This window comes from Bos indicus x Bos taurus, chromosome 27, assembly GCF_003369695.1.
Source record: "Bos indicus x Bos taurus breed Angus x Brahman F1 hybrid chromosome 27, Bos_hybrid_MaternalHap_v2.0, whole genome shotgun sequence".
Lineage (NCBI taxonomy): Eukaryota > Metazoa > Chordata > Mammalia > Artiodactyla > Bovidae > Bos > Bos indicus x Bos taurus.
The window spans coordinates 1557592-1572478 of record NC_040102.1 but is presented as its reverse complement, the minus strand read 5'-3'; the positions used below and the strand labels follow the sequence as shown (position 1 = coordinate 1572478).

At 50.5% G+C, this 14887-nt stretch overlaps 1 protein-coding gene across 1 annotated transcript in view; it reads right to left on the bottom strand.

Moving 5' to 3' along the window:
* Positions 1 to 222: 222 nt before the first annotated feature.
* Positions 223 to 14887, bottom strand: part of MYOM2 (myomesin 2) — a 64299-nt gene continuing 49634 nt past the window's right edge. The window contains 12 exon segments of the mRNA XM_027529939.1: positions 223 to 853; positions 1215 to 1270; positions 2354 to 2376; positions 3553 to 3589; positions 3831 to 3994; positions 6718 to 6823; positions 9041 to 9079; positions 9590 to 9677; positions 9973 to 10086; positions 10493 to 10560; positions 11840 to 11899; positions 12017 to 12161. Coding sequence (XP_027385740.1) covers positions 536 to 853; positions 1215 to 1270; positions 2354 to 2376; positions 3553 to 3589; positions 3831 to 3994; positions 6718 to 6823; positions 9041 to 9079; positions 9590 to 9677; positions 9973 to 10086; positions 10493 to 10560; positions 11840 to 11899; positions 12017 to 12161 — 1218 coding nt within the window. The 3' untranslated portion in view covers positions 223 to 535.

Below are 14887 nucleotides of genomic sequence, written 5' to 3'. Positions count from 1 at the left end.
CCTCTCACTGGCTGGGGTGTCCTGCCTGCGGGAAGTTGCAGGAACAGGACCCACGTGAGAGTTTGGACCCCCCTCCACCCTGGACGCCCAGCTCCTCAGGGCACGTGGCCCGCCGGCTCCTGCTGTGAAGCTGCCCCAAGTCCTGCAATTAACCAGACCAGATCGGGGACACAAGCAGGATGACGAGCTGGGAACTGCTTGGTACAGAAGAGACACAAAGAGTTGCCTTTTGAAGTTTTATTGTCTGAAGCGAGAGAAAGCAGAGAGCAAGAGGCACATATGCTGACAGCCCCAGCATCTCAGAGCCCCCAGGCCTGCAGGCATCATGGACAGAACACCCCAGCGAGGCATCAGCTCACCCCTAGCCCACGCTGTCCAGTGCCTGCAGACACAGTTGTACGGGGAAACACCCGCTCTTCTGCTCAGAAGGACCGAAAGTACTAACAACAGAACACCAAGATAAAACCACAACGTGCGAGGGGCTGTCAGGCCACACAGGACGCCACCCACAGCGATGGCACGGCCCCCTGGCCCCTCAGTGGGCGGGTGAGGGGGCAGCTGCGGGGAGGAGCTTGGGCTTGGCCTGCTGGGGCAGCACCACGTCGGGGATCTCCTCCCCGTGCTTGTACACGCTGACCGTCACATCGATCTTCTCGCCACCGTACTTGTTCTTCACGTGGATGCTGTACTTGCCCGAGTCCTCGGAGGTCACGCCCTTGATGGTCATGCTAACATACTTGCCCTGCTCCACCTTGACTGAGAAGTGGTCACTCAGCTCGATGTCCTTGTCATTCTTGAACCACACTACCTCTGGGTCAGGGTTCCCAAACACCGTGCAGGTCAGGTTCAAGGTCTTGGGGGAAGAGCAGGCAGGGAGGGGGAGATAGAGAAAGAAGAGTCAGGCGGGCTCTGTGTGGCTGGACCTGCGGCCCCACCCAGGTATTGATTTGCCCCACCCATCATTTATTTGGTCAACATGCTCTTTGTATATGGAGGCACCACTGGAGACACCAGGAGCCTCAGACACAGCACGGAAGGTATCCCATGGTGGGAGGGGTGCCCTGTGTATTCAGAAGAATCAACATCTGTCCCTTGAGGAGATAAGGTCTGCAGAGGCAGCCCAGACCCAGCAGGATGCAGGGACCCCCCACGCCAGCGCACACCCAGGGCCTGCATGAGGATCCCCTGCCCTTCCGGGTACCCCCTGCCCTCACCTTGCCCTCCATGATGGTCACCACATCAGGCAGGCCGCCGATCACCTTGCCACGATCTGCAACAGGAAAGCAACTCGGCTGAGAACACCATCTGTGGGCCTGTTCCTGGGGGTGGGGGCACCCAGGGGCCAGGAAGGGCTCAGGTGTGGGGGTGCTGCCTGACAAGGCTCATGGCTGGGGTCCCTGGCTGAGGTCTGTGTGGAGGGGTGTGATTCCGTGTTGGGAGGGGCTGGCAGGGTGGTGGGCAGAAAAGGGAGGTTGTGAAACACTCTAGAAGCTCAGACTGAGTGGGGCTTTGAGGATGAAGGTTCACCCTGGCCACGACACCAGGCAAACCACGTCCTCCTGAATTCTTTCAGGAGCTGGAAGGGCCTGGCCTCTGGAGAGAGGATTTTGCAAGGGCAGTGTTTTGTGTGTGTGTGTGTGTGTGTGTGTATATATATATATATATATATATATATATAGTATAATTTTCTGCCTCCCATGATGTTCTGACATCTGAAATCCCAGCTGGTGGGCAGATATCCCCCCACTCGCCAAGGGCCCGCCAGGAGTCGCCCACAACCTGTGCCAACCCCTCAGCCAGGCTGGCCTCCACCACCTGCCCTGCCCCCGGAGGGGACACTCATCTGCCTGGATCACCCCAGCCAGGTGCCTGGCAGCTCAGAACACCCCTGTAGCCCAAAGCCCAGAGAAATCACTAGAACGGGCCAGTCTCGTGTTCACCCCACCCTGCCTGCCTTTCCCTGCAAACCCCAGGACAGGCCGTGGCCTCTGTCCCCCTCTGTCCTGCCCTCTGCCCCTGACCCCGACCCCCGCATGCCTGGCACACCCCTGCCTCCAGGACTGGAAGCCTGTCCTGCGTATCCTCAGGTGGCCACTCCTGAGTGAGCAGTGAATAAAAGGACACAGAATGGGTGGTGGGGAGGTGGGGCAGGAAGGAGGGCAAGGGGGAAGGGGGGGCTGGCATCGGGCTGCAGGGTGCAGGGGTGGGCAGCTGGGGGCAAGAGGGGGCATGGGCAGCTCTGGGGCTTCGTCAGGTGAGGCGGGTCTGCTGTGCTCACTCTGTGCTCTAAAATACGGACCCTCTACCCCCACCCGCAAGAGTGTACTGTGCTTGTAATCAAGCATGTACTCACTTTTCTCTGCAAAAGCAGCAGCCCTAAAAATTAAAGAGGGCAGAGGGGAGAGAAAAAAAGAGTCATGAGCAAATGCTGTCAACTAAAGCGTCACACATTCAAGAGGTCTACTAGAGACAGAGCTTCTCCAAGAATAATCCAGGTCACAGGGACGAACAGAGTTCTGATGCCTCCCTCCGCCCTGCCTTCCAGCTGCTGAAACCCACAGAAAGGCCTGCCATCCGCACTCGCAGGGTGAAGAGATTTCTTTTTTCACCAGATTGCATTGGGGATTTTTAGATATTTTTTGAAACTGTTGATTTCTGATTTACCTCAGTTATGCATTCATCCATCAACAAATATTTACTGAATAACTCAGTGTGGGACAAAGACTGTTGTCGGCTTTAAAGATGCTTTAAAATTGAGACACAGATTAGAAATCCCAAGTCATTCTTTAAAAAGTTGCTCTGAGCAATGGAATATTAATCAGCTAAAAAGAAACGAGCTCTCAAGCCATGAAAATACATGGAAGAAGGTTAGGTGCTTATGACTGAGTGAAAGAAGCCAGTCTGAGGAGGCTGCAGACCGTGGGATCCTAGCAGAAGGGCCCCTCAACCAGCACAGGGGTAGGGGAATTCTTGTGAGTATAGCTGCCATACCTGTCATTATATGTCTGTCCCAACCCAGAGACTGTCCAACACCACGAGCGAGCCCTAACACGACCCACAGACTCGGGGTGACGGTGGCCTGTCCACGCAGGCTCACTGGCTGTAACTCGTGGACGGTGTGATGCGGGTGCTGAGTGAGGAGGCCACGCATGGAGGGGGCGGGTATTTTCTGTCCCTTCCTCTCAGTTTGCTGTGAACCTAAAACTGCCCTAAAAATATGACACCTTTAAAAGGAAACTAAACGTCCAACATTTTAAATGTTGCTCTGTATGACGTGTGGCTATAATTATGCCTATTTCAGAAATTCAGTATTTAAATTCATTTAAGGTAACCCAGGGTCATTATAACTCTAAAATTAACTGTTAGATGCATTTACAGTTTAGAAGGACGCCTTCTTCTGGATGTGGAATGGCTTAAATTGCCAACTTATCCCAATTCCTAGAGCTTCACATTTTTGGGGTCAGTGAGGCATCCACAGAGGTCCCCACACTCAACCAAAATGACACCTGGTCCCCTGGCCCCCAGAATAATGGACAAACATGCAAGTCTTACTTGAGCTGCTGGAATTCGGCAAATGCTTCATCGAAAGCTGCAAGGCAATATTTTGCACATTAGTGAGCGTTTGAATGTGCTTGGCTTTTATTCACCCACTCTCTCGGCTCCTGAATTTGTTTCGTGAACACTGACAAATAGCTGAATGAATAAAGCGCTGGTTCAGAAGTAATCCTCTCTGAATGAAAATCGTAAAATTGGTGGTTTCCTTTCCAGCATCCAGCGTACCCTGATCCCCTAGTACAAAATTACCAGGGGCCAGAGAACAATGATCTTACCCTGACCAGACAGGTCAAGCGAGCGCTGGTGGTTCTTCTTGCCGTCGAGAATCTCGAAGGTGTACTTCCCCTTGTCTTTTTCCGTGGGCTCACAGATCTGCAGCCAGGCCATCTGCTCACTGCCGCCGATCCTCATGTGCTCGCTCGATGTGATCTTAGCATCCCTTTGAAAAGTCACAGGACGCATTCGACTTACAATCTCACACTGCACGTGAGACACTCTGGGGCATGCTGGGCGTCTTTCGGAGGGAGCCTCCTCCAAGCTGTAGAGTCGATGTCATCGTAGATGTCTCTGGATCTTGTACATTTACGAACCACATCGGCAGCTCAGCTCTGAAAACCTTCCGAAATTAAATCTGATACTTACTTCATAGAGATACACTGTGGTTTAACATCTGCTTGCTGGCCACACATAGACTATCAAATCCTCTAGGCCATGACTTATTTTTCTACTTAAAAAAATTAAAAACAGAATCACCGTATTATCCACTGTATGATCCTGTGGATATGTAACCAAAAGGATGGGCAGCAGGGACTGGAACAAAGATTCACTAGGCATGACTCAGCAGCCAAAGGTGGAAACAAGTGTCCACGGACAGACGAGGGATAAGCAAACGGTGGCCCATCCACACGATGGAGTGGGAGGAAATTCTGACACCCACTATAGCATGGATGGGCCTCAAGGACATCATGACGAGTAAAACAACCTGATCACGAAGGGAGAACTACACTCAGCATCGACTCAGCCATGACGAAGGCTGAACACGGCATTGAAGGAGGGGGTGTCCACCGAACGCCAGACCACACGCAGCCTGCCCACACGTGTCTGGAGCCCTGCCGCCCACCGGGTCTCCTGCAGGAACCCCCGGCCCCTGGGCCAGCACGTCCCCAGCCCAGCATGACCCTGAGACCAGCTCCAGTCTCCGATCCCAAGCCCAGACTTGACCTCTGCCCCCACCCCATGGTCACAGCCCTACCGACTTGTTGGACTGGGGACACATTCTGTCCCCCAGACACACAGGAAGCCCCCCGTCTGCAGCAGACCCACCCCTCCACCACCCCCGGCCTGGCTCCATCCCCAGATGAACCCTTGCCTCCAGAACCTTCCCTGGCCAGCAGCCCCACGCTCAGCCCACACCTGCCACAGCAGTTCCAGGAACCTGTCAGCTTAGAAGAAGGCAGACCAATCCTGCTGGAGCAGCACAACTGCAGCAGAGTTCACTGTCACCGTCACCCACTGACCGCGACCTTGGCTCAAAGGACTGTCTGTTCCTTACTGCCTGGGGACTTAAGTGGGCCAAATTGGATAAAACCGCCTCCTTGGTTTTATTAGTTGATCACAAAACCTGACTGAATCCCTTTATTCCCAAGTAATCTTAAAACATCTTACATTAAGGAGAGAAAGAGGCAGATGTGCGAAAGCCTACACGTGTCTGCCCGTTTGTGTGAAAGCAACCAGGAGGCTGGTCCCTGCAGGGGTGGGCTGGCAGCAGGGTCGCCCCGAACCTCCCCTCCCCCGGGAGCCCCAGGCTTCACTGAGACTTCAGGGGCCTCAGAGCAAAGCTCCAAAGTTGAGCTAAAGTCCACACTCTGGGATTAAAGCAGCGTTAACTGTTTCCTTCTGTAAAGAGGCCGCTGGCGCTTCAGCGGCCCTGCTGCTTCGATGCCTTCAGCAGCCAGTACTTCGCACTTTGAGGTCTAGCCCTCCCCCATCACAGTCATTTCACCTTCCAGCAAAAGAAAAAAAATACCCTACCAGAGGACGTTTCTGCTGACTCCACTTTGTGGGTTTCTAAGTCCTCAGGAGCAGGTTTCCGCCTTCCTCTAAGTGGCCCTTGATGTCTTACTCAGCATTTTCCTCACAGAACAATCGGCCTTGCTGACGTGCACGTTTCACCAAATCCTCATCATTCTCTATTGATTTCTCATCACCCACTGGTGCAGAATGCCCGGGTCCCCAGGACGAGTCTCCCTCGGGCACCCCAACTCTGTTAAGTGGGCCCTGTAGCCTCCAGTGGCAGGCTGTATTTCAACAAATGCTTGTTATTCTCTGTGTTTCCAATTACTGTCAAATAAGAACGTGATCATCAAACAGTGACATATAGCCAAGGTTCTGTAAGGCACGTGTGAACACGCTGGGGTCCTGTCCGCTGATGAACAGAAGGTCTGGGTTTGTGGACGTCACTGAAAACGTGGTCTGGAAAGGTTGCCCATGTCCTCAGGTTAGAGACAGACTACCCACCGTCCCCACTTACCGCCCGACGGAGGCCAGGCCCGGGGGACGGTAACCCTGAACTCGGTCCTGTTCCTGACAGACTTGAAGCTTTGACGAGTGTGCTGGAGATAAGCCTGGGGAGGAGGGTCGGAAGGGCAGACCCCAAGGGGCCGGGGGCAGGCCCTGGCCCACCGCCGTGAGCGAGCATGGCTACCTGGACAGGCAACTGCAGCAGATGTCAAAACAGAAACCTGCTGTGTGCAGGGCTTGATTTCACTTGCTTTCTTCTCTTAAGTACTATTAAGTGTGTTTTGGCCCTTTCTTTTTAATTGATCTAATGTGAAAGCAACAGACTGGAAATCTGGAGCGTGGTTTCTGAATAGTCTTTTTCCATTAGCTCTGCCAGATGCCGACAAAACCTGTGTCACCAGCAAAGCCACCCTCGTCTAAACCGAGACAGCAGAGGACTCGATCTCCGGCACCTTCAGCACTTCTCTTTGTCCTTCTCCCGCATTTCTGAGATGGCCCCGCCCTGAGCCCACGGCTGTCATTACGTCTCAAGACTGCCAAGTCTCAAAAGGACTTGGCCAGGAGCCCCGTGTCCCAGCGATGGGCCCCGGGCACCACCCTGTGGACACGCAGGGCCGCGGCCCACTGCACGTGGACACTTACTTGTGGTACCAGTTCACCTTCATTTCCTCAGTGAAGTATTTCATGAAGCACTGAAGCCTTATTCCTTCTGGGGTGCAGAGAATCTTCAGTGGAGACGCAGAGGCTCCTGCAGAAGATAGAGCAGACTCAGACCTGAGGGGAGCGGTCTGTGCTGGGTGAGAGCAGGCTGGCCCTGGGCCAGGAAGCCCAGCCACATCCCCGTGAAAACATCCTCACCCAAGTGTGTTCTAAAATCTACACCGAAAGTACTTGAAAATCTCTTTGACAGAGGCATGAAGGGACTCAAATGGCCCCGAGAAAATGTTCCCGAGGGGCTCCTTACATCCCCGACCACGTCCATGCAGCCACTACTACAGCGTCCACTTACAACTAGACCACAGGCAAGCCTCCAGTGCAGACGGGGCCCCATGCCGACGGGCCTGCCCAGTGGGCAAGACCACATCCAGCTTCTCACACCCCTCCCCTCCCTCTTCCTACCCCCTGAAGGGAAGAACCCCCAGGCATTCCGTCACCTACACGTCTTGTGGAAATGCATCAACAATGCCCCGGTGGGAGTCCCTCCACAGGGCTCTGAGCTCAGAGCCAGCTACCTGAACGCCCCACCCCGTGGCCTCTGGAGTCCTCGCTCTGCTCCTGCCTGAAGGTAAACCAGAAAATGGCTTTTCTAAACCCCTTTCTGCATCGTGCTTCTCCGCACATTTCACCCTGTGGTGGGGGGCGGAGTGGACTAACCGCAGAGGGCAGCAAGCCGCACATCCTGGAACACAAAGATGCGGAAACGCTGCAGTCTTAACAGAAGAGCGTAAAGAGGAGGGTCATTTTTCAGACTACAGATAGGGTTAGTAAATGACAGCGTGTCCAGAAGGGTTTCCAGTCAAGCAGGGAGTGGGGACTGGTACCGTCTGTAAGACGCAGGGGCAGAGGAGAGTGGTCAGGTCTGACTGCGGTGACTGAGCACGCACATGGGACAGCCGGGCAGGAGAGCGGCTCTGGGAAATATCTCAGCTCAGATCCGGGTGCCGGTATGTCCCTGTGCTCCTCATCGATCCTGCACGGGGTTACACCCTGCCCCACACCACCAGCCGGGTTGACTCACTTCAGATAGAATCTATGGATAAGCAACTGTGCCGCCACGGGGAGAAGGGACGGCGGGATGCACATCCCGGGTAATCAGACAACAAGAGCCTGGCTTCCAGGGCTGACTCTGACTGGGGCAACGCGCCGCGGAAGTCCTATGCTTATCCTCCACTTTATCTCAACTGCATCCTTACTAAGCCTTGACTTTGAAGATTTAAAGAGCATCTATGTCTTATCAGACAAAATTTAACCAGATACATATTTAATCTTTGCAGTCGCCACACCAAAAAGTGAGTTCTGCCGTTGGTGTTTCTGTTCCACAATTGCTTCTTATTTGATTAGACATTTCAGAGTTCTTAAGTATTAAAAATCAAGGGACACACTTGATTTTGTGTTTGGCCCCCTTTAGAGAACCTACACCTCAGACATTTTTGTGAAACTGGAGGATTACCAATGTGAAAGAATTGGATGGGTCGCATCCTAGAGTACACGTCTCGCGACAGGAGGGAATGCTGAAGGATATGAGAAGGAAGCCTGGGCTCCTGAACTAGGGACACGAGATGACCCCGGTGCTCCCCAGGACTCTGCTGGTGACAGCAGGTCGCACAATTGCCCCGGGACCAGAGTTCTCGTCTGAATACCGTGGTCTCTCCCAAGACGCAGAAGACGCACACGGGGTGCCTTAGCACGCCTCGTGGACACAGTGATGAGATGCTGCGACTTCACTAAGGAGCCTGAGGCTCCAGTTCTGTTCCCGCCTCAGAAGTCAGGTGGGAACGTAGAGAAGTGTCAACAGCATGTTCTCACGTGTGTGTTCACACACACAGCGTCCTCCATGCAGAGAACTGTCACTCTGGCATCGATTCTTATAACGGGTTTGTTTGTATCCACAGTTACAGAATTTTACCTCTGAATGAGAACTTGAAAGTCACCCCTCCAGATTCCTTATCACAAGGGTGAGGAGGTCAAGGGACCCTAACTCTATCACAACGGATTTGCTTTGCAGCCACACATCACCTCCAGCCCTGGGGACACTAAGAACAGACTCTTGTTCTGTGGGCCGTTAGCCTGACCCCCCAGAAAGCCCTTTCTGTATGCCTTTGTCATCCACAAGCCGCTGTCCTGCCACTAAATCTGGGCCTGTTCACAGATGTGCTGTGGTTCCATCAGCTGTGGAAAATGCCCTTCTCGGGAAATAGAGAGTCTAGCCCCGAAATGACTTGAAAATTAGAAGGCATTTACTTACCACAGACTCTGCTCATCGCCAAAATCATATCCTCATACACTGAAAGGAAGGAGGAAGTGCACAGTTACAGGCCTAATTTATCAGCAGCGTTTTCACGTTTAATTAAATTGATACTGGAAAGCAGGATGTTCAGTTGAAAAATGAAATATTAAAATGGCAATGTGTATCCATGAAAGGCTTATGTGGTGATAAATCCTAATTTCTCCATTTTTTAAACCTGGAGCAAGGACATTTTGCTCAACATTCATCTGACCTTGCATTTAACTCAACCACCTCATCCTGGGTTCAATCATTTTAACACATTCATCATGGGACAGGATTTGGCTCCTGTTGGTGGACGAAGATGGCATTTCAGAAAAGCCCAGCGTAACGTTCTTCTCAACTCACTCAAACGCCTCTGAGGACAGCAGGAGTAGAAGCCTGCCCTCTGCTGCGCTGCCACCAAAGACACAATATGCCCAAGGGCGCAGGACACCTCGCCCACATCTCACACCCATCCTGCTGGCCAGGTGGACCTCCCTGGGGAGCAGGGACAAGGCTCTCATCTACCTTTGCCAGCTATCTCAAGGGTAGACACGTCCTGACCCCTGTCGTCTTTCAAGGTTGCCTTGTATTCACCGTGATCCTTCTTCGACAGCTGCAAATGAAACACACCCGACACGTATGTAAAACTGATGCCATGATATAAAACCTAATATAAGCTAATACGTTTCCTTTGCAAACCATGGACATTCAGCATGCAAACTGGGAGATAAGGCAGAATTCGCAAGAGATTTGAAAGACTTTTCTTCCTTGTTTCTGTTTTCTTTAGCCCACTCCAGTATTCCTGCCTGGGGAATCCCATGAACAGAGGAGCCAGAAGGTTGCAAAGAGTCAGACATGACTGAAATGACAGAGCATGCGCACACGTGCACACACACACACACACACACCTTTGGTATGAGCAGCTCACAGACACCCTTCTCCAGGTCAGGCATCTTCTCCGTTTCATACAGAACATCATCCTTTAGCCACTTGAAAACTGTTTCCTTCTTGGTGTTTGCAACCTACAAGACAGGGGTCTTATGTTGAGCACGTGAATTGCTGGAGCTTGTGAGAAAAAAGTCTTTTCTGATTTCAAATCACAGACCTAAAAAAAGTGAATAAACTTTTATTATAGACAGTGTCAGACGGAAGCTCACAGGAAAGCTATCTATTCTATCAACAGTAAATACATTTCTAAATTCCAGCTTCTGAAATAATTAAGCCCCGACAGGAAGAATGAATGACTCCTCCTCCTTCTAATCCAAGAAATCAGATGGTGTAAATTTCTTTGGGTTCATAGACGATTTCCATAATAAAGACAAGTTGTGAGCAGTGTATTTTAAATTTATAAATAATATAAAACCACACGCGTGTGATCTGACCATCTCCCCGATTGTCACTCCCTTCTGGGTGGAACCGATCTCTCACCTTACACACAAGCCGAACCTCACACTCTTCTGTAACATCCCAGTGCAGATACTCAGCAAAATGCGGGCCTGGGGGGAGAAGGGGAGAAAGTTTTTAAAAAGGAGAAAAATGTATACACAGACACATACATATAAATGCATTCGGGGCAGAAGAAAGTAGTTGTTCAGTCTGAAACCAAAATAACTTGATAAAACTAATCTTCGGGGCTTTGACCTCAGCATGTGCAATCCTGGTACAAAAATCTCTATTTCCAACAGGACGACGCTGCCCAGTCTCTCCTGCTTACTGACATCTGACGGCTACTGCCCTTTAGAAAGAAGAATAATGAAATACTATATTTCTTCTCAAGGCACGTGTCTGAATAAACATCCACCAGCATAGCCTATAAAAACCTTGAAATAGGAGAACTAATCTAAGTATGATGAAGAAAAAGCAGTTTGACCTAGCAATCATATCAACATGTGATATTTTATTTACATAGCATCTGAAATCAAAGATGAATTTATATATCTGTAGAAAATACCATTTTGCCTAATGTAAAAGTCATATGCTAATAACACATTCAACACAAAAATACAAAGCAGATTTAGAAAGTATTTTTTAATTTCTTCCATATAAATACATTCTACAAAGTTAAAGAATCATATGGTAGAAATAGGTAAAATAAATATTTTTGTCTATGAAAAATAAAAATAACATAAAAACAATAAAATAATATTTTTATATTTTAAAATCTGTATTCTAACTTAAAAAAAAAAAACAGAAATTCTGTATAAAAGTGTTTTTCAAATAAACCCCTGGGCTATATTTCAGTTTTTAAAATTTATCTATTTTCCTTCATATCTAGTTATTGATAATATGCATTTTTAAAACAATGTATTTAAAATATATTATTTGTAACTAAACAATTACATCTAAAAGTTCAAGTTCACACAATTTTAAGTAAAATAACAAGTTCCTGGGCATTGGAGTTGGGTCTGTGGCCCTCTCTCCATCTCTCCTAACAAAGCCCCCACCTCACTGCCTCCCTCCATTCTTTCCTCTTTTTTTTACAATCACTGGACTCATATGGACCTGTAACGGGGGCACCCTTTCCTTGTCACTGCAGGAAAACATCAACACTAAACAAGAGATTCCAGGGCTTTTCAAGTAGAAGCAAGAAAAAAGCACAGATGAAATAAAGGAACAGAAAGGGTCCAAACTTCTACAGAATAGAAGAGATCTGACTTCTCCATCATTTTAAAATTGCAGTTAGCCGTCTGGCCTCAGACAGGATCTGCTCCAAACAAATACTCAAATCCTACACCTTCGTCTATGCCAGTGGTGGGGAGCCAGCCGACCACCTACCTTGTTTCCTGAGGAACTCCTTTCTTTGAAATTCAGCCTCTTTTAGGACAGCCTTGAATGCTAAATCCAATATTTAAGGGAAAAAACAGAAATGAAATAAACATGCTTCTCTCAAATCAGAAGAATCTGTTTTGAATTTTCTTTTATGGACATACAAGGACCTTCTACATAGCGTACCATCTCCAATAAGAACCAGAGAAGACTGGCTTTTGGCTTTTCCATCTTGAATCTGCACGGTGTAGGTGCCTTCGTTATCAATGGTGAACCGATCCATCACCATCTCGATGATGCCAGTGGACTTGTCACACTTGATTCTGTGTGTCTGGGAGCACACAGGGGAGGTGAGAATCCCACCTTCCCGAAAGGGAAAATGCCTTCCCGAAGCTTCCCCTCTGGGATCTGACAGTCACTCAACTATTGTATCTTAAAGGAGTATGCTGCCCAAAACCAGAAAGTGAAATTCCATCCACTGAACCTCTTGGTGAAGCAAAGATCAAATAAGGGACATTGGGTGATGACACCCTGGGTCTACATGAGGAGCAACCTACACTCGAATCCAGCAGAAACTCTGCACAAGCCCTGGGAATGTGCAACCGCCATGAGATAGCACATGGGGAGCAGAGTGGGATGCACTGGGACCCGTGTGACCACAGAACCAGAGACGGCAACACAACCACCTTCACACCGTGAGGGCTTCCTGACTGGTCGCCCCTGCCCCATCACCACGCTGGCACCAGGGCTGAGGGTCTCCAGACTCTGCAACCCCAGCTGGGCAGCCTCAGGGGGACCGTTCCTGGCGCAGCCCACCCAGGGCTCAGTCTGCAGACTCCACCCTCGTCGCCTGTGATGAGCCGCAGGTGCTCCGATCCCGTGTGGTTGCTAATGGGCCACGTGTTATTCCACCCTGGGTTCGAGGTCGCCATTGAGCACGTCAGAGGCAGGAGGGGCACAAGCACATGGATGACCGTCTCCAGCGCAGCCGCTGGGCAGGGAAAGGGGGCCAAGGTGCCAGGATGGGCTCCCCAGGGCGTCCACTGCAATAGCAGAAGGCTGCTCCCTCAGCCTGGACCTCACCCTGCTCCACGCCCAGAGTGAACAAAGGCACAGCCACCTCTGCCGGTGATGCTTCCTGCAGGCGTTCCTGCCTCCTTTCAGAGGCAAGCAGCCGGGACTTAAGCAAAGGCTTCCCTGCCTGGACCTGACCTGTCCCAGGAGAGCGTGGCCTGGAGTGAGGTGAGCAGGGTCGCCGCTCGGGATCTGTGGTCAGCACCCAGGGCGGGAACCAGGGGAGGCCACTCCGTTCATTAGAGACACCCTCCTCCGACGACCCTCACTTTGACCACACTACCAGGACACACTTCTGTCTGTAGGCGACTAATAGAAACTGCATAAGATCAGCCACGTCCTGACAGATCACGCACATCTATTTTCAGGATGCTCATCTTCCTCTCTCAGCTGACATTCATATTGTGGATTCCAAATGCCAGCATCCCAAGAGCGCCGAGATAAATGTTAGTGAAAGAGCGCCTTTGTTCAGTGTCCCTAAGCTCAGCCCCCTCAGCATCAAGGGTTGGCTCCAAATTCCCCCCTTGGTGTTGGAGGAGGCCCCTCTGCCTTCTCCCTCCTTCCGTTTTATCCAAGTGCATTTCCAAGATGCCCCGTCCACGGCCACTCCGCTCAGTCAGCCCACCCCGCCTGGTTTCCAGTCCACACCTTGCCCGCTCTCCCTCGGGAAGGCTGCAGGGCACGCCTGTTCCCCAAACTATTCCTCCTGAGGAGAACCCAGGAACCCACTACTCTGGGAATCTCCTTTATATTCTCCAGGCTCTAACAGCTCCTTCTCAGAATCAGCACTCACTGTATGTGGCGCTCGTGGTAAAGAACCCACCTGCCAATGCAGGAAACTTGAGTGTCCGATCCCTGCATCAGGAAGATCCACTGGAGATGGGAATGGTGACCCACTCCAGTGCTCTTGCCTAGAAAATCCCATGGACGGAGGAGTCTGGTAGGCTACGGGGGGGTCGCAAAGAGTTGGACACGATTGAGCGACTTCACTTTCTTTCTCTCTTAAATGACTTAGCTCACACATAACTGTTTTAACACGCTCTGTACTTTTTCTATATCATCCTCTGACTCAAGTTGTGTTTCTTCCACTCTGGGATAACCTCCAGGAGGGCAAGGCTATATGTCATTTGTCTAGGCTACAGAGGGCACTCAAATGCAATTTGCAGAATATAAGCTGCCAACCACGGGGAAAAGAGAATGAGTGTGTGAGGTCCCAGGGGTTAACGTGATGCCTCAGGTTCTCCTTGACCAAAGATGACTTTCGGGCTTTAACTGAATCAAGCCAGCCCATGCTCATGGGCCTTAACTTCCAGTAAACATAAAAAAAATCACCTTGACAGTTGGAAATTGTGTTCCTGTATAGGATGGCTTAGGTATTTTTCTGAGACACATGAGCTCAGATTACTTTTGAGGGTGGTCATTTTGGGAGATGGTGCTGATCACAGGGAGTGCATGGGACCTGTCTCCTTCCCGGAGACTCGGGTGGTTCTTGGAGGGCTGGACAAGGAAGGGGCAGCAGGCTGAGGGCTGAACAGAGTACCTTGTGGGGCCCGTGAGTGTCTTTGTAGTTCTGAGTATTTGCTTTTGCAAACCAGGAGCAAATTTCAAGGAGCCGCTCTGATTCTGTCAGACTTTTTGCTCCCTTTAAGCATCTGTGAGGAGCAGCCTGCAGGAACCTACTCTAATTAGGCCTGAGAGGTGAAAAGGAACCTCTCTCACCAATGAGATTCTCAGCAACCCAGGCCTTCTACATTCTCTTAGCTTCTGCACCATGGGGTCTGGGCAGGTTTGTGAAAAAATTAGGCTTCTGGCAACCGCCATTATGCAGTGAGATGAAGTTCAATGATTTTATGGGGGCCATAAATACAGGTTTCTTTGTGACTTTCACAAAACAGTATCAATCTCCATACAGAAAAGTCACCTGTGGATTGCTAATTAAGGCAGTGAAATAGTACAGCCCTATTGCAAAAGATGAGCTGTATA